We start from the raw sequence: 27,466 nt of genomic DNA, 5'->3' as shown, positions 1-27,466 counted from the left end.
TGATTGCAGTACCAGTTTTGGCCACAATCCTACATACGGCTCCTTTAACTAAACAGTTTTTGTGAGCAGTGATGAGTGGTGATTGTATTGTTACACATGATACATAAAAATGCATAATATTAGAACATATATATATATATATATATATATATATATATATAAACAATGTGTGCAAAGATTATGTCATCATTTTTTAAACCTTTATTTATAAAGCGTGTGTCAAAGCAGCTTTACAGTATTAAATCAGAAAATAGTGTGTCAATAATGCAAAATGACAAACAAAAAGACTTGACTAATTGATAGTGAGGATTAAAGATGATGGACTGAAGGTGAAAACAGATCAGATGTCTGAACTTCATTCCATGTCCAGACTGCATTACAGTTTAATCTCATTTCACCTATTTGTTTTTTTTTTTCACTTATTTCAAAGATCCTTGTAGTCCTCCTATTATACCACAGTAAAAGAGCCAAAAACACAAGACATTGATCAAGCTGACCAAGCAGATGACAAATTATGAGGTATTCGTTTGTTTTCTTCAGAAATTACTTTTTTTAACATCCATAGAATTCTCTCTCCCTGGACAATCACCTTGGGTTTTGCATTAATATTTACAAACAATGGCCCATTGTAAATTATTCCTTAAATATTAAAAAAAAATATATTATATATATATATTAATATAAATATATAATAATATATATATATATATATATATATAATTTTTTTTTTTTTTTTTTTTTTGCACTGATGAAACTTAATAATCTTGGTGATTTTCTTTGAGGGTTGTGTTCAGAGATAGGACAGTATAAAGAGTTGCTGTCAGTAGTCAAAGTAGTCCTATTCTGAAACTTATTCATCCACATTTTCATGAAAACTTGTCTGCAAATGAATAAATCATGAATAAAAGTGTATTCAAATAATTTGACTTTTAAGGTCAAATTTGGTGTAGGCTACTGTCATTTTCCACTTTATAAACAATAAAGAACAATTTATAGCAATATATTTATATTCTGCACTACTAGAATAGTGGTAATATGAGTACAGCATGGCAAGAGCTCTTTGCACCTTCACTGCTTTAGTGCTTGACCTGCCTTTATTCCTGCTTCTGGAGATCCTCAAAGCCTTAGCCTATATAAAGTGACCCCAAACGTTTTTGGACATTGAAACATGTTTTAGCATTAGGCCTATAAATCAAAATAATTGCGTATAAAGTATTGGGATACGAAGGCACTGAACTGTCTCTATAAAGCAATGATTAAAAATACAGGTCACAAACCGCTACACTGCTGGACGCGACGCGACGCGAAACAGGACGCTGAGACGGAGCTTGACGCGTCCGTCAGGACTGCGGTGGAATCGTGACGCAGACAATCAGTCGACCAATCAGAGCCTTTGTTTATGCGCGCGGCGGGTTTATTCGACCGACATCGCGCGTTCGCACTATAGACAGCTGCGTTGGTGCGTCGCGTCGCATTGCATCGCATGTTTATTCAGGGTGCTTACTGCGCAACAATTTATAAATGCATTCTAGTGTATGGCAAGTGGATTAAATATTCTCTACTGCACCACGAACTCCTTCCAGAACAGTGAACTGTGATTTTTAAACTATAGCCACATGTAAGCTTTAGTGACACAAAGCACCGCAGGAGACGCAGAGTCAGCGTTTGACAGAAGCATGGCTGAGCCCGGGACGTGCGCACCTCGCATAAATCACAGCGCGTCTTTAGCTGGAGAAAAGAGGCTATATTTGACTCGGACTGGTGAGGCTGAATGAAAAGACGATGGACAGCCGGACCGAGAACCCGACGAAGGCAGCGGGCTTTCTGAAGGAGCTGAATAAGATCATAGAGACCCAGCAGACGCTGCTGGAGCGGCAGAAGAGGCGCATCTTTGAGCTGGAGCAGCATGTGTCCGAGCTGCGCGCAGAGAACAGCCGCCTGAGACACGAGCACCAGCGGCATCTGCTCAGCTGCAGACTGCGCTCCATCCAGGAGAACAGCAGCCCGCTGCAGCAGTAAGACTCAAGCACTGCCTTCAAAACATGCGTCTTAATCAGATAGTATGAAGGCGAATGCGAATACACAGTGACAGGAGGCTATAGCTATACATTGTATCGTTTTTAGAGTTTGCCAATTTTGGAGCGTGTTTGGTTAGCTTGATTTAAAAAATACATAATTGCAGTGTCTGGTACGCCCAGAATACTATTAAAGTAGATTGTGCTTTTTTTTCTAACAGCTGCGGCAGTTAATGCTTTCAGATATAGTCCCCAGCCTGACCACAATGTGCCCAAAAACCATATAAAAAAGGCTTAGATCTGACCAATCAGCATAGGCTGGTTTAAGAGTTAGACCCTGTCTAGCTAAACTAACTAAACTATTTTCTGTATTGAAACTGGCATTCTGAATGGATGTGTGTGATGAATCCTGACTGAAGAGATCCAATAGGCTCCAAGGCAGCAATATTGCAGATGTTGGTTAAATCTGCTGAAATCAGCAATCAAGTTCAAGAAAAAAATGAGCAGCAAGTGATAACATTTCTAAAGTTTGTTACGAGGGACTCCCACGGTTTAGATGTTCATGAGGTCTAGGAAACCCTCTGCTACCCCTGTATTTCACACCTCTGCTGCAACTTCAGCGCTGCAGGTGAGATAGTAAAAAATAAATCTGTAAAATAACAGAAAAAGTACTGGCAAATCATTTCACATGATATATCCATTAATTTTAAAGACATTTCTGTTAACACAATGCAATGAAGTGTAAAATTCAAAATACTGGCAAAACACCTGTAAAAATAAATGCAGAGAAAATCATTGAAATTATACAGTATACTGTGTTTTATTTTGATAGATTTTTTTTTAAGAGTGTAAGTAGATTTTCATACTCCACATCACAAAATCATTTATATTAGTCTACCGGTTTTTCTGGTTGATTTTCTTTCTCTTGCCCAGTCTGTAGTTATTTCATACTTTCATAAAACTGCTATGTTGATGTCAACAAAATTGGCAGAATCACTGAATGACTGCTGTCTAGCTGCACTCAGACCTGTTGTTTGAGTAGTTGGGCAAAGCATGTGGCATCTTCTCATTGCTTCATGACTCCTTGAAGACAGGAACAAATAAGAGACTGAGAATGGGATTCAGTAACATATTTTCAGAATAGACACCAACATACAGTATGAGTCTGTTGACTCTAACATGAGTCTGAGTATTGGTGTCCCACAAGGCTCTGTAATCGGACCTGTTCTCCTTGTTTACTTAATGCACTGATGTATTGTCGAGCATAACTCAGTTTAAAAAATTGTGTCATTCTTTTTGGTCTGATCTTTTTAATTAATTAGTTAAACTAGTTCACAAAACTATTCTGGCCCAAACAGTTCATGAGTCAAAACACTCACTGAATCATTAAACTGAAAAATATCAAGTTTGCAGGCTAATTAACCAAGAACCCATTTTTGAGCTGATAACAGGATGATTTGAAGTGTACAGAGGACCTGACTGCTGGGTTGGAAAAAAATATTTTTAATAAGTGATGTTTGCAAGTATGTTAAAAAATTAAACATACTAGGTATATTGTATGATTATGACTTACCAACACACATAGAAGAGGGTTAGTTTTAGTAATATCAACTTTTTGACCTAGTGACATAAATGTATTTTAGTACTGACATGAAATTACAGTAGTCACCCTTAATAATAAACCTTAATATACCGTAAATCCTTATATAAATAGCAATATGTGCCTATGTGTGCATATGCACATTTTGTGCTCATTTATTTTTACTTTATCAGGCTTTAAATGTATAGGATAAATTGAAAATGCTATTGAAACTTTTCTGAAGACAGTTGGTTCCCTTTAGAGATACATTCATAAGCAAATCACCAACCTTTGAAACACCCGACTTCAGCTAAATCTATTTGTGACGGTTAGGTCTAACATTGTGGTGGGATATGTAGAAAGTCCATCAGTGTTTAACATAAAAAATTTAAAAAAAAAAACCTGCTGTGGCAGTGACTCTGAGACATTTTCACAAATGTGCTTCTCTTAAAAATATACTTTAAGAAGAGCCCATTCAGTACAGTTGTTTGCACATATTTTCACAAAAGTATATGACCCATAAAATATGCACTCTTCTGAAGCCATGGTTTTATGTGAGGAACAAATGGACATTTAAGGGGTTATGTATAACACTGGAAGCCAGCAGTAAATCAGAGCAGTAGTCGATGTGTTTATAGCTTCTTTTCTTATGGAGTGGCCTGACGTTTCTTCAGACAGTGCAGTGGGCAGCTAAGAGGAGAATCACCTCTAATGGCTTCTGTTCTAATGTTACAGTCCAGAGATCCATTAGATCTGCAGGCATTTGTCATCCAGCATGACGTTTGCATTCAGTCAGACTTTTAAAGATTAAATCCAATATAGCTATACAATTCATAATTTTACCCTCCATGGAGCTGATATTTGACATTAGAACACTACTAATATATGAGTAATATAAGTTATGAGCAAAATAAGTTCTTTGGTAAACATAACTTGACAAAAGTGTTGATGATACGCTGTACTGTTGTACAACGTAAACTGAGCACACAACACAAACCTTATTGTGACGAGTGGGGCGGGGGAACGAGCGAGGCCGGTGGAGTGATTGGAGATGAACGACACCTGTTCGACCCATCGGTCTCGAGTCCCACGAAGGAGATGGAAGGATATAAAACAGGAGCGACGACAGTGAAGGACGATGGAGGACCAGGCCTGGGCTTTATTTTATGTTTTGGTTTTTATTTGTGCGCATCAGTCGTCCGCGAGGGGCTGATGCGCTGTTTTGTGTTTATGTTGATTATTAAAGTTCCGTTGATTGTCCGCCGGTTCCCGCCTCCTTCTTCCCGATGATTATGGAGTTTTGATTATTACACTTATGCAGTTACTTAAAACAATAAATAACTGCCTTAAAATGTGTGTGTTTGAATTATGTTGTAGGGCAAAATGTCCAAGTATTGTCAAGTTATGTTTACTGCAGATCTTATTTTACTCATGAATAAAAAAATAATTAAAAACACTATAAAAAGTCAAGGGGAATGAGCAGCACATTAGTCTTCTGGGTTTTGATGTCACGGTTGCAGCAGGAAAGCACTTTATTACAGTTTTTTTCAACTGCTTAGACACAAAATCTTTACTTGTCACAGTTTCTGAAAGCTGAAACTCAAACAGCAGAAGCACACACCAATCTTCAGAACCATACACTAATTAATATTATGGCAAAGGTGTTTGCAAATGTTGGCTTTTGAGATGTGTTTGTGATATTTTGAATGCAGTGCTTCATTTTGCAAGAGATGTGAGGCATTTTGCATTTTGTGTGTGCAATTCTTGGATTTGTGTGTAAAGTTTTGAAAATGTGTGTAAGCAGTTGAAAAAACTGTAATTTCTGAAATATTTGCTGAAATTCTTAATAATTCTATAGTGGCACTTGTTAAAAAGCATACTGTATGTTTTTACAATTTTTTACTGTTTACTGAATGTTTTCCATTTCATTGTAACTCTAAATGTGATTTTGATTTGTTCTACTCTGTTTAGATATGTTTTCCTAAAAATATAAAAATTATATTTGTGTGTTTCAGGTCAGAATATGGCAGAACAAGAATCGTTAGGTATGTAGTATGTTTACTTCTGTTGTACTGATGAATATTTTCTGAATTTGAAAAGATTTGAGACTTGTGGATTATAACCCCCATTACTCTGTGAGTGTTGGTGCTCTGTCTGAGTGGCTGCTAACACCCTGCCAGGTGTTTGAGTGTTCATCCGGGTGTTCCACTCTGCATCCACTCATATGTGCTTCTGCTGCAGACTCTTGTGAAGTGTCAGAAGTCTGTGTTGTGTTTCTGTCTACAGAAGACATGCCTCTCTTCCTGTGGAAACGACAGACCGTTCCAGCAGCATCCGATCGGCCGTGTGGAGGAGACCTGTGCCATGCCGACAGTGGAAGTCTGTATCCTTCGGGTACAGTAAACTCTCATCTTTGTTTATATCATATTGTAGGGTGTATACTATACTAGAATTGTATTATTTTTTGTGAAATGCACTTTTTGGCTTATTTGTAATTATTTCATTTGTTCAATTTGATGAATTTGACTCAACATTAGTCACTTGTCAATGACAGTAAGTGACCATATTTACAATAATTTATTTTTACACTTGATAGTATATTATAGGTCATACAACATACAGAGCTAACATCTTCAGTATATTGAATTCTAGTATGATTTCAGCCATCGTGTGTCTTGTGAGATCACACCAGATTGCTAATTAACACAGTTGAGCTGAAAGGAAGGTTTCAGGTTAAAAAAAGAGGTGAGGCACCATCAGAAGCATTTGTAGCATAATCAGCAGAGAGTGGGAATGGGGTTGAGATGGGTTTCCCAAACACTGTTTTTTATACAAAAAACTCTAATGTAGTTTCATAACGGGGTTCGGGAGGAGCACGTCAGATACTTAGCCTAATTAGCACAGGTGGAGCCACTTAAGATAATCAACCTTAGGGTATAAATACAGCTGAATTAGCCTACCTGTCTCCATTGACGGTTTATCAGCATCCCGGTTCGCTCTGTCTGTCATCTTATCACAGACCCAAATTTCCTTCCACCGAGGAGATCCATACCGGGGATTTTTTCAGATCTGCTACTTTTGCTGATACCCATGATCATTAAACACGGGCGTTGAGCACCATCAAATTTCATCGCGACAGCTGCTCTTCTCGCCAAGCCACACGCCGTGGCCAATAGACCGTGCAAAGCCCGAGCTCGCCTCGCTTGACACCACGATTGATCCGATCAAGACAAGGCTCTCCTCGAGCGCTGGAATCGCACCTCAGTTCTTACCCGCCGCGGCTCAGCCTTTCACCGTGGCTTTTCCAGCAGAGGCGCAGTTTGAGGCTGCCTCCTCTAGCGGCGCAAACCGTGCGTCGTAAATCAATACATTTTCAGGTGAAAACGCTAAATACAGGTTCGCGGCTAGAAAGTAGTGCGGGAGCTGCGTGGAGTTCCGATCACATACGTATGTGGAAATTTCAGATCCGATTTGAGCCTCAGATGCGTTCAATATTTGAACTTCTGCGACTAGACCGTATGCGAACGCCCGACCGGATGTGACGTATTCTAATCAAATCTATCGGTGCGAGGTCAGAATTGCCAATATTTCGTTAACTTTAACATTATTCTTCAAACACAATTTATGTAAAATGGTGGTTTATAATAATTATGGGAGAAATAATTATTAAACCATTATTTACGTGATTAGCCCCATAAAACCTACTGTTTTTATTTTGGGGGTCATCTGATTTGTTACGATGCATTCATACATTACATTATATTGATTAAAATTATTAATTTTACCATGGTAAACAAGGTAACAGTTGCTGCACGACCAGTTTGAAAGTTCTGCATGACTGCCGCTAGAGGGAGAAATGTGACAATCGTGTCCAAATGTCGTGTGCCATGGAAAGGTGGCTTGAAATTTGTTAAATGAGGTTATGACGTAGTTCTGTCAGATGACGATGCCATTTTTTACCACGAAGCCAAGGCATTTTTTCCAGAGTCGTCATCCACACTGAAATGTCCAAAGATATTATCTGCCTTACCGTGCATGTTTAAACCTCACTGAGGTTATACAGACATAAGTTTCATGCAATTATTCTGGCAGGACCAATTTATTTAGGGACATATTTCACCATTTACTGGCTTGATCACTTAGAATTTATTTAATACACCACTACCCTCGTTTTGCCGCAGGACAGCAAGTGTGAGTAAAATTCTGTTGTCTTTCTAGGACCGTAATATGAATAGCTGACTTTCTAAATATCAGCCCCCGCCAGATCTCAACGCTATTGTGGGGGGGGGGGGGGGGGGGAACATTTCCGTCACATGTTTGAGGCATTCAGCCAATCACAACGCACTGGATAGCTGGCCAATCAGCATACACCTTGCTTTTCAGACCGAAGAGCCTTGTAAAAATCAACACGTTTCAGAAGGCGGGGCATAGAGGAGAAACAATAATGTGTATTTTATGGAAAATAATGTGTTTTTTGAACCCTAAACTGCATAAACTTGCATTACACCAAATACACATAATAATGTGCAGCATCATATATTATAATAAATATTTTCAAATGCAATTAAATTAAAATGTAGAATTAATTCACATTTTTGGTTCTGTTTAACAAAGGGTTATTGTTTAAATTAATAAAAAATTTTGATTTAATAAGTTACATTATTTTTATTATTAGTTTTATTTCTAGGTGACCCAACCGGGGTTGATCAAGTCCCGATTTGTGTCTAGGTAGCTCTTCCCCACCCATATCTCTCCTCTTTTGATATCTGAGCCACATTGAAGCATCCCCCACTGCTTCTGTGACTGACTTAATGTCCCTTCGTCTACTGGCCTCTGATGCCCAGCATGCTGTAGATGCTGCAGAGAGGCTGCAAACCTAAGACTGGTTACCCACTGAAACTAAGCAGGATTGAGTCTGGTCAGTACCTGGATGAGAGTCCTCCTGGGAAAACTAGGTTGCTGCTGGAAGAGGTATTAGTGAGGCCAGAAGGGGTGCTCACCCTGTGGTCTGTGTGGGTCCTAATGCCCAAGTGTAGTGATGGGGACACTATACTGTCAACAAGCACCGTCTTTTGAATGAGATGTGTAAGCGAGGTCCTGACTCTCTGTGGTCAGTAAAAATGCCATGGCACTTCTCGTAAAGTGTAGGGGTGTAACACTGTTCACTGCACCAAGCTAGACTTCTAGCTCTTGGTTGGTGGTTCAGATGGATGCTGTGTCTCTCAGACCGAAGTCAGACATCTTTCCCAGGCTCTTTCTGTGATAGATGGTATCTGGGTATTACCAAGTATAAAATGAAAATTGCCTGTGACCTTTCCTTTCTTCAGCATCAGGAATCTGGACTTTGCTGGCTTAAATCTCATGTGAGCCTAGATCATCCCAGCCCGGTGCAGTTGTCACAGTCAGGTCATCCATAATATCTTTAATTTGTGGTTGTCGTATGCCAGTCTTTGAGGGGGTCCTCTACAACCGAGCTTTACCACTTCACCAGCATGTTCATGGCAAGTGAGAAAAGGATCACTGAAATGGTGATTATCCCATTTCTGAGCTCAAGGCACTTAGCAGTAATGAACCCCGGAAGAGAATCTTAGGCTGAAACCACCGTAATAGTCCAAGATGAGATCTGTGAACTTGGCTGGTATGTTGTACCAAGCCAGAGCCACCTTGACCAGCTTGTGGGGTTTGGATCCGTTAGTGTTTGTAAAGTCAAGCCACAGTACCACCAAGTCCCCCTTGTTCTCCCAGGCCTCCCTAATCAGCTGAGTGACCACACCTGTGTGCTCTGTACACCCTGGCACCTTTGGGATTCCTCCTTTCTGGACAAAAGTATCAACATATGAGTTCCTCAGGTGCCTTGCAGCAATGCTGAAGAATATCTTTCCTTCAACACTGAGCAGAGAGATGATTCTGAACTGATGTCAATGTCAATGTCAATGTCACCTTTATTTATATAGCGCTTTAAACAAAATACATTGCGTCAAAGCAACTGAACAACATTCATTAGGAAAACAGTGTCAATAATGCAAAAATGATAGTTAAAGGCAGTTCATCATTGGATTCAGTTATGTCATCTCTGTTCAGTTAAATAGTGTCTGTGCATTTATTTGCAATCAAGTCAACGATATCGCTGTAGATGAAGTGTCCCCAACTAAGCAAGCCAGAGGCGACAGCGGCAAGGAACCGAAACTCCATCGGTGACAAAATGGAGAAAAAAACCTTGGGAGAAACCAGGCTCAGTTGGGGGGCCAGTTCTCCTCTGACCAGACGACACCAGTAGTTCAATTCCAGGCTGCAGCAAAGTCAGATTGTGCAGAAGAATCATCTGTTTCCTGTGGTCTTGTCCTGGTGCTCCTCTGAGACAAGGTCTTTACAGGGGATCTGTATCTGGGGCTCTAGTTGTCCTGGTCTCCACTGTCTTTCAGGGATGTATACGGTCTGGATACGTACTGGATCCGGGTGACTGCAGTGACCCTCTGATCTGGATGCCATTCTTCTAATGATGTAGCAAGTACATAGGGTGTTATGGGAAGTGTTTCCGGTTCCGGTTTACCTAATTAATGCAGCCTAAAAATCCTTTAACGGATTTGGATAATAAAAGCATATTAGTATGTTATGTGTATGCCAGGTTAAAGAGATGGGTCTTTAATCTAGATTTAAACTGCAAGAGTGTGTCTGCCTCCCGAACAATGTTAGGTAGGTTATTCCAGAGTTTGGGCGCCAAATAGGAAAAGGATCTGCCGCCTGCAGTTGATTTTGATATTCTAGGTATTATCAAATTGCCTGAGTTTTGAGAACGTAGCTGACGTAGAGGATTATAATGTAAAAGGAGCTCATTCAAATACTGAGGTGCTAAACCATTCAGGGCTTTATAAGTAATAAGCAATATTTTAAAATCTATGCGATGCTTGATAGGGAGCCAGTGCAGTGTTGACAGGACCGGGCTAATATGGTCATACTTCCTGGTTCTAGTAAGAACTCTTGCTGCTGCATTTTGGACTAGCTGTAGTTTGTTTACTAAGCGTGCAGAACAACCACCCAATAAAGCATTACAATAATCTAACCTTGAGGTCATAAATGCATGGATTAACATTTCTGCATTTGACATCGAGAGCATAGGCCGTAATTTAGATATATTTTTGAGATGGAAAAATTCAGGTTTACAAATATAAATCGTGAAGAGTAGCGGCCCTAGTACTGAGCCTTGAGGTACTCCATACTGCACTTGTGATCAATAGGATACATCTTCATTCACTGCTATGAACTGATGGCGGTCATAAAAGTACGATTTAAACCATGCTAATGCACTTCCACTGATGCCAACAAAGTGTTCAAGTCTATGCAAAAGAATGTTGTGGTCAATTGTGTCAAACGCAACACTAAGATCCAATAAAACTAATAGAGAGATACACCCACGATCAGATGATGAGAGCAGATCATTTGTAACTCTAAGGAGAGCAGTCTCAGTACTATGATACGGTCTAAATCCTGACTGGAAATCCTCACATATGCCATTTTTCTCTAAGAAGGAATATGATTGTGTGGATACCACCTTTTCTAGTATCTTGGACAGAAAAGGGAGATTCGAGATTGGTCTATAATTAACTAGTTCTTTGGGGTCAAGTTGTGGTTTTTTGATGAGAGGCTTAATAACAGCCAATTTGAAGGTTTTGGGGACATATCCTATTGACAATGAGGAATTAATAATAGTCAGAAGAGGATCTATGACTTCTGGAAGCACCTCTTTTAGGAGCTTAGATGGTATAGGGTCTAACATACATGTTGTTGGTTTAGATGATTTAACAAGTTTATACAATTCTTCCTCTCCTATGGTAGAGAATGAGTGGAACTGTTCCTCAGGGGGTCTATAGTGCACTGTCTGATGTGATACTGTAGCTGACGGCTGAATGGTTGCAATTTTATCTCTAATAGTATCGATTTTAGAAGTAAAGTAGTTCATAAAGTCAGTGTTGATCAGTGTTCTTTGATTCTTCCTCCTTTGGAAATCACACTCCTTCTGTGTACCTCCACTGGTGGGCTACCTTGCCCCTCCTCCAGATCCCCTTTAGGATCCTCCATGGCCTCTCTTAATTTCGCTCTTTCTTTTCTCTCTCACTCCGTTTTCACATTTACATTTAGTCATTTTGCATAAATAAAGAGAAAGACTTTTTTTATTTTTATTATTTAGGATGAAGTCAAGTAGCGTCAAAAGAGATACGTTTTCAGCTGTCACTTGAAAATTGTCAGGGATTCAGCATTCCGGATAGGGGTGGGAAGATCATTCTACCAACCAGGAATGGTGAACGAGAATGTTCTGGAAAGTGATTTTGAGTCTCTCTGTGATGGTACCACGAGGCGCCGCTCACTAGCGCATCACAAACTTCAGGAGGGGAAATAGATTCGTAATAGTGAGTGGAAGTAGAGCGGTGCTGAGCCTGTGGCTGTTCTATATGCAGGCATCAATGTCTTGAACTTGATGCGAGCCGCAACTGATAGCCAGTGCTAGGAGATAATGTGTAACATGGGCTCTTTTGGGCTCGTTGAAGACCAGTCGTGCCGCTGCATTATGAATCATTTGAAAGAGGTTTGATTGTGCTTGATGGAAGTCCAGCCAGAAGAGCATTGCAGTAGTCCAGCCTAGAAATGACAAGGGCCTGGACTTGAAGTTGTGAAGCATGCTCTGTTAGAAAGGGCCTGATCTTTCAGATGCTGTACAAAGCAAACCTGCAAGATCGAGCAGTCTTTGCAATGTGGTCTTTGAAAGTCAGCTGGTCATCAAAGGTTACACCAAGATTTCTGACCAAAGTTGATGGGGTTGTTCTCTTGTTGGTCTGATTGCTTCTATTGTTCTCATTTGTAAGTCGCTTTGGATAAAAGCATCTGCTAAATGATTAAATGTAAATGTAAACAGGTTCTTACCACTCAGTGACACAGTGGGTTCTTTCTCTCAGAAGCCACAGGTTGTGCTGCTAGCCCCAATACCATCTTTTCAAACTTTCTGCTGTCCCTCCCGCCGTCACCCGCTATTCTTGGTAGTCACTGGTCAGTCTGACATTACATGACAATCACAGTGCAGTGAATACTAGCCATAGTGTAAATTGCAGTCACATTAACAGTGTAGCCTAAATGTGTCTGATCACATGATGTCCTAGAGGGAAATGCATGTTTTTGTTGTGAGAACAGCCATCTGTACATATTCCAAAGGCTTGTTTTATCAAAGGTTACAAAAAAATTTGATTTTCTACTGTCTATACAACCTGAGCTTGTATAGTTTGAATATTCTAAAGTTTTGATCAGGTTATTTGGCATGGTCTCTGAGCTTGTAGTTAATTGTAATGCCATCTGGTGGCTATATTATACTACTGAACCTCATCATCAAGAAATGTGCCTATTTATTTTAAATATGTGTATGATGTGCTTATGCTTGTGGAGCCTTTAGTATTTTTGTCAGTCATTAGACAACCTGACCTCAGATCATTCCTATGAATCATTTATGTGTGAGACCTTTGTTTTTAAAAACTCAGTCTTTCATTCCATTTATTAGTCAAAGAGGTCAAATACTGTAGCTTCACATGCTATTTTAATGCTGTTCTGCCTCAGCTTGTGTATATTAGAGTTAAATCTGCCTTGCATTTTAGTCGGATAGAAGAGAAACAGCCCTTTGTTACACTTGCATGGCAGAGCAGTGAAGACACGCTCTCAGGCCCATTTTTAGCACAGATACACAGCAAAAAATAGTCTAAGAGGTGGAATTCCCAGCCGTGCACCATCACTGCTTTTATATTGCTGCTTGCTTTCCATGGGACACAACCGGCCCTTTTTTTAAATTAAATCTCAGCTGAAAAAAAAAAAAAAAACTCTCAAGCTACTGTATATGCATTCAGGATTTATAGTCTCTCTATCACCAATACAGACCCACAATCTGCATGATAAAATGACTCTGAAGCTGTGCCTGAAATCTGTCAATTATTCAGACATTAAACGTTATCTGTCTGGTAACTGGTCCCCTGCGCACTGTATAAGGGATAGTGAATGATTCAGAGGGATTAAATATGCTTTTCTTTGAGGGGAATAAAGGCTGGTTTGTGTCAGTGTCACAAAAACCACCACAGTGGGTTGTGAAACGCTGAAAACTGTGCAAAGAAAGTCTCAAAATCCAAATAAATCAAATAGGATTGACTCGGAAAAGATGCCAACGAATGCACTCGTGCCACTTGTGTTACAAGGAGAGTCAGAGACGTTCGGATCCAAATGCAGAACTTTATTATAAGAATGGTTGGATACGCAGTAATCAGGAATGGCGTCAGGTATGTCAGGGATATCCAGAATCAGTAACTGTAACAAGCAGAGGTCGGGGCAGGCAGCAGAGAATCAGAGTCGGTATAAACAATCCAAGATCAGACACGGGAAGAACAAACACAGGGAAAACGCTCGGAAATGCTAGACAGGGCTAAACAAGACTTCACCCAGACTGAGAGTGATTGTGCTGCTTATAAATGTGTGTGTGTGTGTATAAGCTGCAGGTGTGTGTGTGTAATTAGATGCAGGTGTGTGTGTGTGCAATCAGTCCCAGGAATGAGGCAGGAAGGGAAATGGAGTTTGGAAAAGGGGATGGTAACTAAAATGCTGAGTCCTTAGTGGAGTGCCCTCTATTGGAGTTTATGGGCACTCCAGCTAATGATCGTGACAACTTAAAGCACAAAAGCACATCTTCCTTGTTGCATGCACAAATACCGATATACTAATGCAAATGAAAACCTCTGCATTCAGAAACATGGTTATATTTGTACAAATCGCTGCATGTTCGTATAATTCTGAATTTCACAGATGCAAGTCGACAGGCATTTGGTTGTGGATAGTGAGATTCATTTGCAACATTTATCAAGTTCATGGATAATTGTGTGTGCATTTGTAAGTAAATTTGAATCTAATTTCATCCCATAATGCACAGACACTCCAACACCAGAGAAAGACAGATTTAGCATGGTAAATCTGCAAATGAGGCAGATCTGCAGATGCTGAGGGGGTAACACACTGATCCCACACCACTAAATGAATGTGGCTTTTGCGGTTTGTCTGCGTCTGTTGGTCTGTCTTCCTTGCTTGACCTCTGGCTGTGATGTTGATGTATTATTACGTGTGTAATGGGTGCTGCCTCCAGGATCTCTCTCCTCCTGTTTCTATGGAGACCAGAGAGCCAATCAGCTGCCCTGGCTGTGGACTGAACTAAAGGCTGCAGATGGAGGAGGCTGAGCATGTCCTGCAAATTAAGAAATCTCTCTCTCTCTCTCAGAATCAGAATCAGAATCAGAATGAGCTTTATTGCCAGGTATGTTCACACATACGAGGAATTTGTTTTCGTGACAGAGCTCCGCAGTGCAACATAACAGCGACAGAACAAAAAACACAATAAGGAATAAAAAATACAAAAAAATACAAATAGGTGGGTAAGGATTGACAATATACAAATTGACAATGTATGGCAGGTATATTAAAAAGAGCATTTATGTATGTACATGTATATTATGTGGAAAAATTGTAACTGTACGCTAAGTATGTGTGTTTGGATAAATAAGTGTATGTGTATATAAATATAAATATAAGTAGTATAGTGTGTTCCATGTATGTACATGTATATTATGTGCAAAAGATTTACGTGTACGCTAAGTATGTGTGTTGGATAAAAAGTGTAGTGTATATAAATATAAATAGTGTAGTGTGTCCCACAGTTATTATCAGCTGTTCATAAGATGGATTGCCTGAGGGAAGAAACTGTTCCTGTGTCTGGTCGTTCTGGTGCTCAGTGCTCTGTAGCGTCGACCAGATGGCAACAGTTCAAAGAGGGAGTGTGCTGGATGTGAGGGGTCCAGAGTGATTTTAACAGCCCTTTTGCTCACTCTGGATAAGTACAGTTCTTGAATAGATGGGAGGGTTGTACCGATAATTCGCTCAGCAGTCCGGACTACCCTCTGTAGTCTTCTGAGGTCCGATTCGGAAGCTGAGCTGAACCAGACAGTTACTGAAGTGCAGAGGATGGATTCGATGATGGTGGAGTAGAACTGTTTCAGCAGATCCTGTGGCAGGTTAAACTTCCTCAGCTGGCGAAGGAAGTACAACCTCTGCTGGGCCTTTTTCACAATGGAGTCAATGTGAATGTCCCACTTCAGGTCCTGAGAGATAGTGGTGCCCAGGAACCTGAATGACTCCACTGCAGTCACAGTGCTGTTCATGATGGTGAGTGGGGGGAGTGCAGGGGGGTTTCTCCTGAAGTCCACGATCATCTCCACTGTTTTGAGCGTGTTAAGCTCCAGGTTGTTGAGACTGCACCAGACAGCCAGCTCTTTAACCTCCTGTCTGTAAGCAGACTCGTCACCGTCCTGAATGAGGCCGATGAGTGTGGTGTCATCTGCAAACTTCAGGAGCTTGACAGAGGGGTCCTTAGATGTGCAGTCATTAGTGTACAGGGAGAAGAGCAGTGGGGAGAGAACACAGCCCTGGGGAGCTCCGGTGCTGATTGTACGGGTGCTGGATGTGTATTTTCCCAGCCTCACTAGCTGCTGCCTGTCTGTCAGGAAGCTGTTGATCCACTGACAGACGGAGGTGGGCACGGAGAGCTGAGTTAGTTTGGGCAGGAGGAGGTTTGGGATGATCGTGTTGAAGGCAGAGCTGAAGTCCACAAACAGGATCCTCACATAGGTCCCCGGTCTGTCTAGGTGTTGCAGAACATAATGCAGTCCGATGTTTACTGCATCGTCCACAGACCTGTTTGCTCTGTAGGCAAACTGAAGAGGATCCAGCAAGGGTCCAGTGATGTCCTTCAGGTGGGCCAGCACCAGTTTTTCAAATGACTTCATGACTACAGACGTTAGAGCCACAGGCCTGTAGTCATTTAGTCCTGTAATTTTGGATTTCTTTGGGATGGGGATGATGGTGGAGCGTTTGAAGCATGAAGGGACTTCGCACAGCTCCAGCGATCTGTTGAAGATCTTTGTGAAGATGGGGGCCAGCTGGTCAGCACAGGATTTCAGACAGGCTGGTGTAACACAATCTGGGCCTGGTGCTTTTTTCCTTTTCTGCTTCCTGAAGACCTGGCGCACCGCATCCTCGCTGATCTGTATTGCAGGTGTGGGGGAGAGGGGGGATGCAGGAGGTGTGAATGGTGAGAGCGCTTGATTGGAGAGGTGTTCAGGGTGGGTTGCAGGAGTTGTGAGTGGTGTGAACAGTTGTTTGGAGAGGCATTCAGGGTTGGTTGCAGGAGTTGTGAATGGTGAGAGCGGTTGATTGGAGAGGTGATCAGGATGGGTTGCAGGAGCTGTTAATGGTGTGAATGGTTGTGTGGAGAGGCATTCAGGGTTGGTTGCAGGAGCTGTGAATGGTGTGAACGTTTGTTTGGAGAGGCATTCAGGGTTGGTTGCAGGAGTTGTTATTGGTGTGAACGGTTGTGTGGAGAGGTGTTCAGGGCAGGTGATGGGTGTTCTTTCAAACCTGCAATAAAACTCGTTCAGATCGTCTGCCAGTCGTTGATTTTCCACAGTGCTGGGGGGTGGTGTCTTGTAATTGGTGATCTTCTTTAGGCTTTTCCACACTGATGCGGAGTCGTTCGAAGTGAACTGAGTCCTTATTTTTTCAGAATAATTCCTCTTTGCCACTTTGATCTCCTTTTCCAGTGTGTATTTAGCCTGTTTATACAAGACATTGTCCCCCTTCACGTAAGCATCTTCTTTGGCCTGACGGAGCTGTCTGAGTTTTGCAGTGAACCACGGTTTGTCATTGTTGTAATTTAGTTGAGTCTTGGTAGGAATACACATATCCTCACAGAAACTGATATATGATGTTACGGTCTCTGTGAGTTCGTCCAGATCGGTGGCAGCAGCTTCAAAAACACTCCAATCAGTGAGGTCAAAACAAGATTGTAAATCCTGCTCTGCTTCATTAGTCCATCTTTTTACAGTCCTTAATACAGGTTTAGCTGATTTTAGTTTCTGCCTGTAGGTCGGTATAAGATGAACCAGAAGGTGATCAGAACGTCCCAAAGCTGCTCGTGGAACAGAGTGAAATGCATCCTTTATTGTTGTGTAACAGTGATCCAATATATTACTGTCTCTTGTGGGACAAGTAACATGCTGTCTGTATTTTGGCAGTTCACGGGAGAGATTGGCTTTATTAAAGTCCCCAAGAATGATTAAAACAGAGTCTGGGTGTTGTTGTTCTGTCTCTGTGATCTGCTCAGCGAGTTTCTGTAAAGCTGAGCTCACGTGCGCTTGAGGAGGGATGTAAACACTAACCAGAATGAACGAATGAAACTCCCGCGGCGAATAGAACGGCTTGCAGTTAATGAAGAGCGTTTCGAGATTTGAGCAGCACGTCTTCTTTAACACAGTTACATCTGTACACCACCGTTCATTGATGTAAAAGCATGTCCCGCCGCCGCGCGATTTCCCCGTTAATTCTGCGTCGCGATCCGCTCTAAACAGCTGAAAGCCCGGCAGATGGAGCGCGCTGTCCGGTATGGTGTCATTCAGCCAAGTTTCCGTGAAACACAGAGCAGCAGAGTGGGAGAAATCTTTATTTGTCCGAGAGAGCAGAAGCAGTTCGTCCGTTTTGTTGGGTAGAGAGCGGAGATTTGCCAGATGGATGCTAGGCAACGGCGTTCGAAATCCGCGTTTTCTGAGTCTCACGAGCGCTCCCGCTCGCTTTCCCCGCCTGCGCGTCCTCTTGAAGCGTGTGATCAGGGCAGCCGCTCCGCCGACAAGAATGTCCAGCAAAACATCAGAATAGTCGAAAACCGGTGAAATATCGGGAGATGTGTGTTCCCGAATATCCAGCAATTCGTCCCTGGTGAAACTGATTGCAGGAATATAACTAAAGACAGGACAAACTAACAAAAACACAAAAACAACTGCAGAGCACGTCACGGAGGCAGCCATCCTGTATCGGCGCCACTCCGATACAGGATGGCAGTGATAGCTCTCTCTCTCTCTCTCTCTCTCTCTCACACACACACACACACATGCCTTTCCTCAGCAGCATCTGTGAATTGCTGTCCTTGTCCTGCGCAGTGTCAGTGTTTGCGTGCTGATGTAAGTGTGTGATGCGTGTGTGACGTCACAGGCCATGAACGCAGTGCTGTAGCGTTGAGCAGACTGAATGAGACCCGCGGCCATGGCACACAGACTCGGCATCATGTGAGTATCAGATGCGGTCCACATGCATGACAGTGCTCGACAGACGTGTAAGGCTGTGTGTTTGTGTGCGTGCTCCAGAGGGAGCAATGTCCGGATAGCGAGGCGAGTTCTGCATTGGTCTTCATGTGTTTGGGATGTGCTGGTGCAGTAAATGGCAGTGATAGCTCTGTGCTTGCTCTGCTGAGCTGAGGTGTTTTCATGTGCAGTAGAAACACGAGGAGCTGGGAACCTGTGTGTGTGTGTGTGTGTGTGTGTCGTTGGCTGTGGCTGATGTGTATTATGACGCAATTTCGCAGTCACATGTTTAGAGCACAATGTGCTGCTCTAAACTGTGATTTGTGATGCATTTCTCCTTCATGTGCAGTGTTCAGTTTGGCCATCTCTCACATAAATAACTGCAGAAATCTTGTTGATGCTTTGGATTTTTATTTTTGCAATCTGTTTATTCTTGCTCTTGTCAGCATATAAAGTGTACATTAGGCACCTGAAAGCAGCATCAGAGATGTGTGAGTGTTCATTGGAGATTCAGTCCTCTGAAGGAGACTGAGGTTAAACTGAAGGGCACTAGTTCATGGGTTGAAGGCAATTTGGGCTCTTTGTAGGACGTTCCAGTGGTGATTCAGTAAGGAACACTAGCATCCTGCTTGTGCTGCACAGCCTGTTCTTTAAACTGACACCTATTTGTTTATTCATTTATTCATTTATTTTTTTCAAATACCATGCCAATCAGTATGATGTGTGCAACGATAACATTTCCATTAATAATATGTCACATTATTGTCACATGACCTCATCACATTGCATTTATTTCAGCCAGTGGTGTCCAGTTATCATTATAATCAGATAAATATTCATTTAGTTAATTTGTGTTGTTAGACAGATATTGTTGCTATAAAGCGCCTGTATTTCTTTACTGTATTCTTACAATTATACAACCCGAATTCCGGAAAAGTTGGGACGTTTTTTAAATTTTAATAAAATGAAAACTAAAAGACTTTCAAATCACATGAGCCAATATTTTATTCACAATAGAACATAGATAACATAGCAAATGTTTAAACTGAGAAAGTTTACAATTTTATGCACAAAATGAGCTCATTTCAATTTTGATTTCTGCTACAGGTCTCAAAATAGTTGGGACGGGGCATGTTTACCATGGTGTAGCATCTCCTTTTCTTTTCAAAACAGTTTGAAGACGTCTGGGCATTGAGGCTATGAGTTGCTGGAGTTTTGCTGTTGGAATTGGTCCCATTCTTGCCTTATATAGATTTCCAGCTGCTGAAGAGTTCGTGGTCGTCTTTGACGTATTTTTCGTTTAATGATGCGCCAAATGTTCTCTATAGGTGAAAGATCTGGACTGCAGGCAGGCTAGGTTAGCACCCGGACTCTTCTACGACGAAGCCATGCTGTTGTTATAGCTGCAGTATGTGGTTTTGCATTGTCCTGCTGAAATAAACAAGGCCTTCCCTGAAATAGACGTTGTTTGGAGGGAAGCATATGTTGCTCTAAAACCTTTATATACCTTTCAGCATTCACAGAGCCTTCCAAAACATGCAAGCTGCCCATACCGTATGCACTTATGCACCGCCATACCATCAGAGATGCTGGCTTTTGAACTGAACGCTGATAACATGCTGGAAGGTCTCCCTCCTCTTTAGCCCGGAGGACACGGCGTCCGTGATTTCCAACAAGAATGTCAAATTTGGACTCGTCTGACCATAAAACACTATTCCACTTTGAAATAGTCCATTTTAAATGAACATTATGATATCTGGTGGCCAAGATGAGTTGCATGTGATCCCCAATGAGAAGTGATTATGTTTTTACAAACATTTAAATGCATTAGTAACATTTAAGCTGTATTTGTGAACTATTCCTACTACATAGAGCTACATAAAGACCTGAGGACTCATGGAGAAATAAACTCACATCTTCACCTGTCATTTAGTCATCAATATCAGACACAATCTCTTTATAAGGACGATTGTTTCACAGGACCAGAGCACTCGTAATTTTATCTGGAGATGAGAATCTGCTAAAAGCAAGCATTTTAATTCTTCTAAGAACTGCTAGGAAAGAGTATAAGTCATCTGGTTCTCCTGTCTGAGAGTGAATCATGGTCTGAACACAGTGAGCAGAGAGAGACTGATGCGCTGAAGTGTGTCTGTAGATGGAGTAGATGACGTCTTTGTTTCTCCTTGTGTCGTAGGTGTGTAAATGCTTTGCAGCAGTACTGCTGTCCCGCTAGCTGTGCCTGCTCCTCTCTCTGAATGCATCTGTCAAACTGCTGTCCGCTCTCAGTCCTCCTCTCACACGTGACCTAGTGCTCTGTGCAAACCTTCAGTAGCTCTGCTCTTCATTTTATCTCTCTGTGTCTCACTTTACAGGTTTTATGTACTGTATAATATAAGTTTCACAATTACAGTACCTGAATTTATTTGCAGTTTAATGGAAGACAGCAAATGTAATTGTTGTTTAATGAAGTCTTTGCTTTGGGGTATTTGTAAATATGAAAAATGTGAATCTCTAAATATTCTGAGTGTGATGTGATGCGACTGCTCTCTGGTGTATTTTTTTACATTGTTTATTGTAATTCCAGTTTATGAGAATGAGTTTTGTTTGTTTCTATATCAAGCTGTCTAATGAGTTTTAACGAGAATAGCATCATGTGAAATGTCATGTGATTTGATTGAAATTGCTTCAATTTAAGCAAGATGATGATTGGATAAAATTACAATCCAAATGATTTGAATAACCAACAAAATATGTGTGTGTGTGTGTGTGTGTGTGTGTGTGTGTATGTGTATACAGGTGCAGGTTTTTTTATTTTTTTATTTTTTTTTTACTTATTTCAAAAAGTGAAACGTTCATATATTCTAGATTCATTACATGTAAAGTAAAACATTTCAAAAAAATGTTTTTGTTTTAATTTTGATGATTAGAGCATAAAGGGTTAGTTCACCCAAATATGAAAATCTCCCTCATGTCGTTTCAAACCTTCGTTCACACTAATAAAGATATGTTTGATGGAATGAACCCTGCACAGACAGAAACACAACTGAAATGTTTCCAAGTCCAGAAACATAGCAAGGAGATCTGTGAATTAATCCATGAGACATCAGTGGTTCATCTGAAATTATACGAAGATACAAGAATACTCTTTGTGTGCAAAAAAAACAACAACAATTCAACAATTTGTCTCCTCTGCATTACCTTGGTTCCATTTTGGAGAATATCTGCTGGACCTATTGCTGTTCTGTCTCAGCTGCATCATGCTGTTTTTGTTTTGGTTTTATTGCACACAAAAAGTATTCTCGTATCTTCGTATAATTTCAGATGAACCACTGATGTCTCATGGATTAATTCACAGATCTCTCTGTGGCAGATGTTGTTCTGTACAGTAAGGCAAGTTTATTTATATACAGGTCCTTCTCAAAAAAGTAGCATATTGTGATAAAGTTCATTATTTTCCATAATGTAATGATAATTTAACTTTCATATATTTTAGATTCATTGCACACCAACTGAAATATTCAAGTCTTTTATTGTTTTAATACTGATGATTTTGGCATACAGCTCATGAAAACCCAAAATTCCTATCTCAAAAAATTAGCATATCATGAAAAGGTTCTCTAAACGAGCTATTAACCTAATCATCTGAATCAACTAATTAACTCTAAACACCTGCAAAAGATTCCTGAGGCTTTTAAAAACTCCCAGCCTGGTTCATTACTCAAAACCGCAATCATGGGTAAGACTGCCGACCTGACTGCTGTCCAGAAGGCCATCATTGACACCCTCAAGCGAGAGGGTAAGACACAGAAAGAAATTTCTGAACGAACAGGCTGTTCCCAGAGTGCTGTATCAAGGCACCTCAGTGGGAAGTCTGTGGGAAGGAAAAAGTGTGGCAAAAAACGCTGCACAACGAGAAGAGTAGACCGGACCCTGAGGAAGATTGTGGAGAAGGACCGATTCCAGACCTTGGGGGACCTGCGGAAGCAGTGGACTGAGTCTGGAGTAGAGACATCCAGAGCCACCGTGCACAGGCGTGTGCAGGAAATGGGCTACAGGTGCCGCATTCCCCAGGTCAAGCCACTTTTGAACCAGAAACAGCGGCAGAAGCACCTGACCTGACCTGGGCTACAGAGAAGCAGCACTGGACTGTTGCTCAGTGGTCCAAAGTACTTTTTTCGGATGAAAGCAAATTCTGCATGTCATTCGGAAATCAAGGTGTCAGAGTCTGGAGGAAGACTGGGGAGAAGGAAATGCCAAAATGCCTGAAGTCCAGTGTCAAGTACCCACAGTCAGTGATGGTCTGGGGTGCCATTCCAGCTGCTGGTGTTGGTCCACTGTGTTTCATCAAGGGCAGGGTCAATGCAGCTAGCTATCAGGAGATTTTGGAGCACTTCATGCTTCCATCTGCTGAAAAGCTTTATGGAGATGAAGATTTCGTTTTTCAGCACGACCTGGCACCTGCTCACAGTGCCAAAACCACTGGTAAATGGTTTACTGACCATGGTATTACTGTGCTCAATTGGCCTGCCAACTCTCCTGACCTGAACCCCATAGAGAATCTGTGGGATATTGTGAAGAGAAAGTTGAGAGACGCAAGACCCAACACTCTGGATGAGCTTAAGGCCGCTATCGAAGCATCCTGGGCCTCCATAACACCTCAGCAGTGCCACAAGCTGATTGCCTCCATGCCACGCCGCATTGAAGTAGTCATTTCTGCAAAAGGATTTCCGACCAAGTATTGAGTGCATTACTGAACATAATTATTTGAAGGTTGACTTTTTTTGTATTAAAAACACCTTTCTTTTATTGGTCGGATGAAATATGCTAATTTTTTGAGACAGGCATTTTGGGTTTTCATGAGCTGTATGCCAAAATCATCAGTATTAAAACAATAAAAGACCTGAAATATTTCAGTTGGTGTGCAATGAATCTAAAATATATGAAAGTTTAATTTTTATCATTACATTATGGAAAATAATGAACTTTATCACAATATGCTAATTTTTTTAGAAGGACCTGTAGAGCTTTTCACAATACACATTATTTCAAAGTTGCTTTACAAAAAATCATGATGTTGATGTTTAATAATGTTTATATTATCTTATTCTTACTATCTTGCTTTATAGTCGCATTTGACTGATTCGAGCTGGGTGATAATTTAGTTAACAATTTGAGATGATAAAAGCAATTGAGCAGTTGACATCTGCTACAGTTCATGGTAAATATCACCCTATGTGAGTAGAACAAAGCTAGACATACTTACATAGCTAGCTTTAAAAAAAGAGCTGGCTGATAATATAGGTTACATTTAGCGACAAAATCCAAATAAATAAGTATGTCTGTCTTTCTGGATGCTGAATGTCCAGATTGTATTCATATGTGTACAGGATTGTGTTCCCGGGGGTTAAGTATGACCCATGGTTTACTGTTTCATGGGTGAAAAGCCCTCGTCCTCACTCTAGTGAACCACACAAGTCAAGTCATCTTTATTTATATAGCGCTTTTAACAATACAGATTGTGTCAAAGCAACTGAACAGCATTAAATAGGAAAACAGTATGTCAGTAATGCAAAAAGGCAGTTCATCACTGAATTCAGTGACACATGCCATTACTTCAAGATCTGTCTTAATCTCAGTTCATATTTCTAAGTACGAAAAGTATGTTATGCGTTGATGTATACATTGAAAATTCACCAGCAATAGCATGCTCTCTTATGAACCTTGGGTACACCAAGGTTTTTTCAAAATCCTATGATATTGTCTACTCAATCTCTCTAGCTTAAATATAGTGTGTGGATAGTGAATGAATTGATGATATTACTCAACATTAACCCCCGGTTTCACAGACAAGGCTTAAGCCTAGTCCTAGACTAAAATGTAAATCTGAGCTGTTTTATCGAAAAGAAACTTGCACCGACTGATCTTTAAACATGTCAGTGCTTTTATTTTGTCTTAAGATGCACACCAGTAATACTTTTTTTGAAGGAATGTTTATAAAAATTACTTAAATGTCCTAATTTAACTATGGCCTAATCCTGGTTTAGGCTAAGCCCCGTCTATGAAACCGGGCCTAAGTGTCTTTGAGACTCCAACTAATTAAGTCAAAGGCAACAGTGGCAAAGACCCCAAACTCTGTCAGGTGATAGAAAGATCCAGTTACTGTATCTTCTGGCGTAAATGAAGGGACATGGTGTGATGTTGATCAGACTATGTCACACTGGCATCAGACGGGAAGGAAGAGATGTAGTCTGCCCAGCAGGCTGAAATATGGAGGTAGAGCTGGAGTCTATTGAGTAGTAGGCAGTGGCCTTAAGCACAATCAGTCCCTGTTTCCAGTCTCGGCCGAGCTAAGAGGTCTTTTTGTGGAGTTTGCAAGTTCTCCCTGTGTCTGCATGGGTTTCTTTTGGGTGGAGCACAGGTTTCCCCACAATGCAAAAGACATGTAGCATGGGTGAATTAGACACCATGAACTGCCTGTAGGTATGTGTGTGTGTGTGTGTGTGTGTGTGTGAGCCCTATGATGGACTAACCATCTGTTCAGGGTGTTTCCCCCTACGGCCGAGACGCAGGGACCGACTGCAGCATCCTCACCAAAAACACTGCAGCTGAAATCTTGTGAATCTTTTTTATTATTATTATTTTAAATAAAATTCCTGTAGTAAACAAAAGGCAGAATTATTACATTTAGAAATGAAGAAAATAGAACAAAAAAAGGAAAGTCACATAACTGCTGGACTCTACCAGTATACCCGTACCAACATGCTGCTTTTCTTTCTTTGTGTACATTTTTACAATGTTTTACAAAGTTTATGCTTAAAACATGAAGAAATTATTTAATAATTGATGCAGTTTTTGTGACAATTAGAATAATTTGCAGCTGTTTTAAAACTGCATCATCTGTGTGTTTTCTCTTCTTTATGACCTCTGATGCCGATGGCTGATGCTCACGAATACTCATGAATACTTTAGTGCATCAGATCATGCTATAAACTGTGACTGTCTCTGCTGTGAGCTGCACTAATCAATTCAGCTCATAGAAGGAGGTACTGAGGAGTGAATGTGATGGCATCATGATGTTGTGCTGAATTACCTCATGATACCTGCATGCTACCTCTGTTTATGAGCTCTGGTAGGGTCGAATTTGAGTCCCTTTATTAAAAAAAAACACACACCTAAAGGGGCGTTTTCTTCTTTTCATGTGAATGCTTATGAAGTAGACAGGCAGCTGAAGTTCATTTGAATTTCACTGCATTCCAAAGTTAAAGTTTGTGTCCAACAGACGATTTAATAAATTATGGTGTGGCCTGTTAAAAGAACAACAACTTGCATGATTGCAGCGTTGCAGTAAAGTGCAATAAAGAGTGACATCATATTACAATCGATGCAAGCTACAAGAGCTTTGGCCTTGAAGTTATGAATGAATGAACCTTCTGCATCTTGAGAATGTGCTTTTTTTATGTGAGAAAAAGAGCAAACACTTAAATTATTAACCACCTGAACAGCTAGCATATTAATCCAACACCCACTCGGAAAACCTTCACAAAGTCATTATATATATATATATATATACACTGAAACTCCAGAGGCAAAACTGCATTTTACTTGTAAATCTATTGTTTCCCTCCCTATCTACTCAGGTAACAAATTTAGGTAATAAAAACATTGTTTTGCAATGTTTCTAAAACACTGTCTTGCAATTATAATCTTATTTAAAAGTTACAAAAAAACAAAAACAAAAAACATACCAATTTTATTTTCACCCATAATATAACATTTTCTAGTTTTCTTATCATGATTAGAACGCCATTTAAAGGTTACAAAATCAAACAAAAAAAGAAAATACATTTTTATAATGTTAAATTAAAAGTAACTTCATAAGGACGCTCTGAGAATGTTGGACTAAGAAGGTTTTCTTAACATTGTAAAAATGTTCAAGTATGAATAATGTCATAAGGATATTTAGAAGAATGTTGTTCAAAGAACGTTTTGTTTGTTTTTGTTAAAAAAGTTGTGAGAACATTTCAATGTTAGCTTGGCATGTGCTATCAAATGTCTCTCAAAATGTTTCACAGCCTATTGATATCAAAAGACTGGTTTCCCACTGAAGCTAAGCAGGGCTGAGCCTGGTCAGTACCTGGATGAGAGTCCTCCTGGGAAAACTAGGTTGCTGCGGGAAGAGGTATTAGTGAGGCCAGAAGGGCTGCTCACCCTGTGGTCTGTGTGGGTCCTAGCGCCCCAGTGTAGTGATGGGGACACTATACTGTCAACAAGCACTGTCCTTCGGATGAGACGTTAAACCGAGGTCCTGACTCTCTGTGGTCATTAAAAATCCCAGGATGTCTTTTGACAAGAGTAGAGATGTGACTTCGGCATCCTGGCTAAATTCGCCCATTGGCCTCTGACTATCATGCCCTCCTAACAATCCCCATATCCACTGATTGGCTTCATCACTCTGTCTCCTCTCCACCAGTAAGCTGTGTGTGGTGGGTGTTCTGGCGCAATATGGCTGCCGTCGCATCATCCAGGTGGATGCTGCACACTGGTGGTGGACGAGGAGATACTCTCTGACAAGCGCTTTGAGAGCTTAGAAAAAGTGCTATATAAATGTAAGGAGTTATTATTATTATTAAAAGAAATGCTGTACATTTATCAAGCTTCTTAGTGGTTCTGTTGTC

The 27,466-nt window shown here is 40.8% G+C and overlaps 1 protein-coding gene across 1 annotated transcript in view; it reads left to right on the top strand.

Moving 5' to 3' along the window:
* The first annotated feature begins 1,467 nt into the window (after nucleotides 1–1,467).
* The window catches only part of LOC132117848 (IQ motif and SEC7 domain-containing protein 1-like), an 85,646-nt gene continuing 59,647 nt past the window's right edge, over nucleotides 1,468–27,466 (top strand). Inside the window, exons 1-3 of the mRNA XM_059527163.1 lie at nucleotides 1,468–2,015; nucleotides 5,610–5,639; nucleotides 5,881–5,988. Coding sequence (XP_059383146.1) covers nucleotides 1,783–2,015; nucleotides 5,610–5,639; nucleotides 5,881–5,988 — 371 coding nt within the window. The 5' untranslated portion in view covers nucleotides 1,468–1,782. The remainder of the gene's footprint in view (nucleotides 2,016–5,609; nucleotides 5,640–5,880; nucleotides 5,989–27,466) is intronic.

The sequence above is a fragment of the Carassius carassius genome, chromosome 37 (assembly GCF_963082965.1).
Source record: "Carassius carassius chromosome 37, fCarCar2.1, whole genome shotgun sequence".
Taxonomy (NCBI): Eukaryota; Metazoa; Chordata; class Actinopteri; order Cypriniformes; family Cyprinidae; genus Carassius; species Carassius carassius.
The sequence above is the reverse complement of the archived record's forward strand: the minus strand, read 5'-3'. Positions and strand labels throughout refer to the sequence as shown.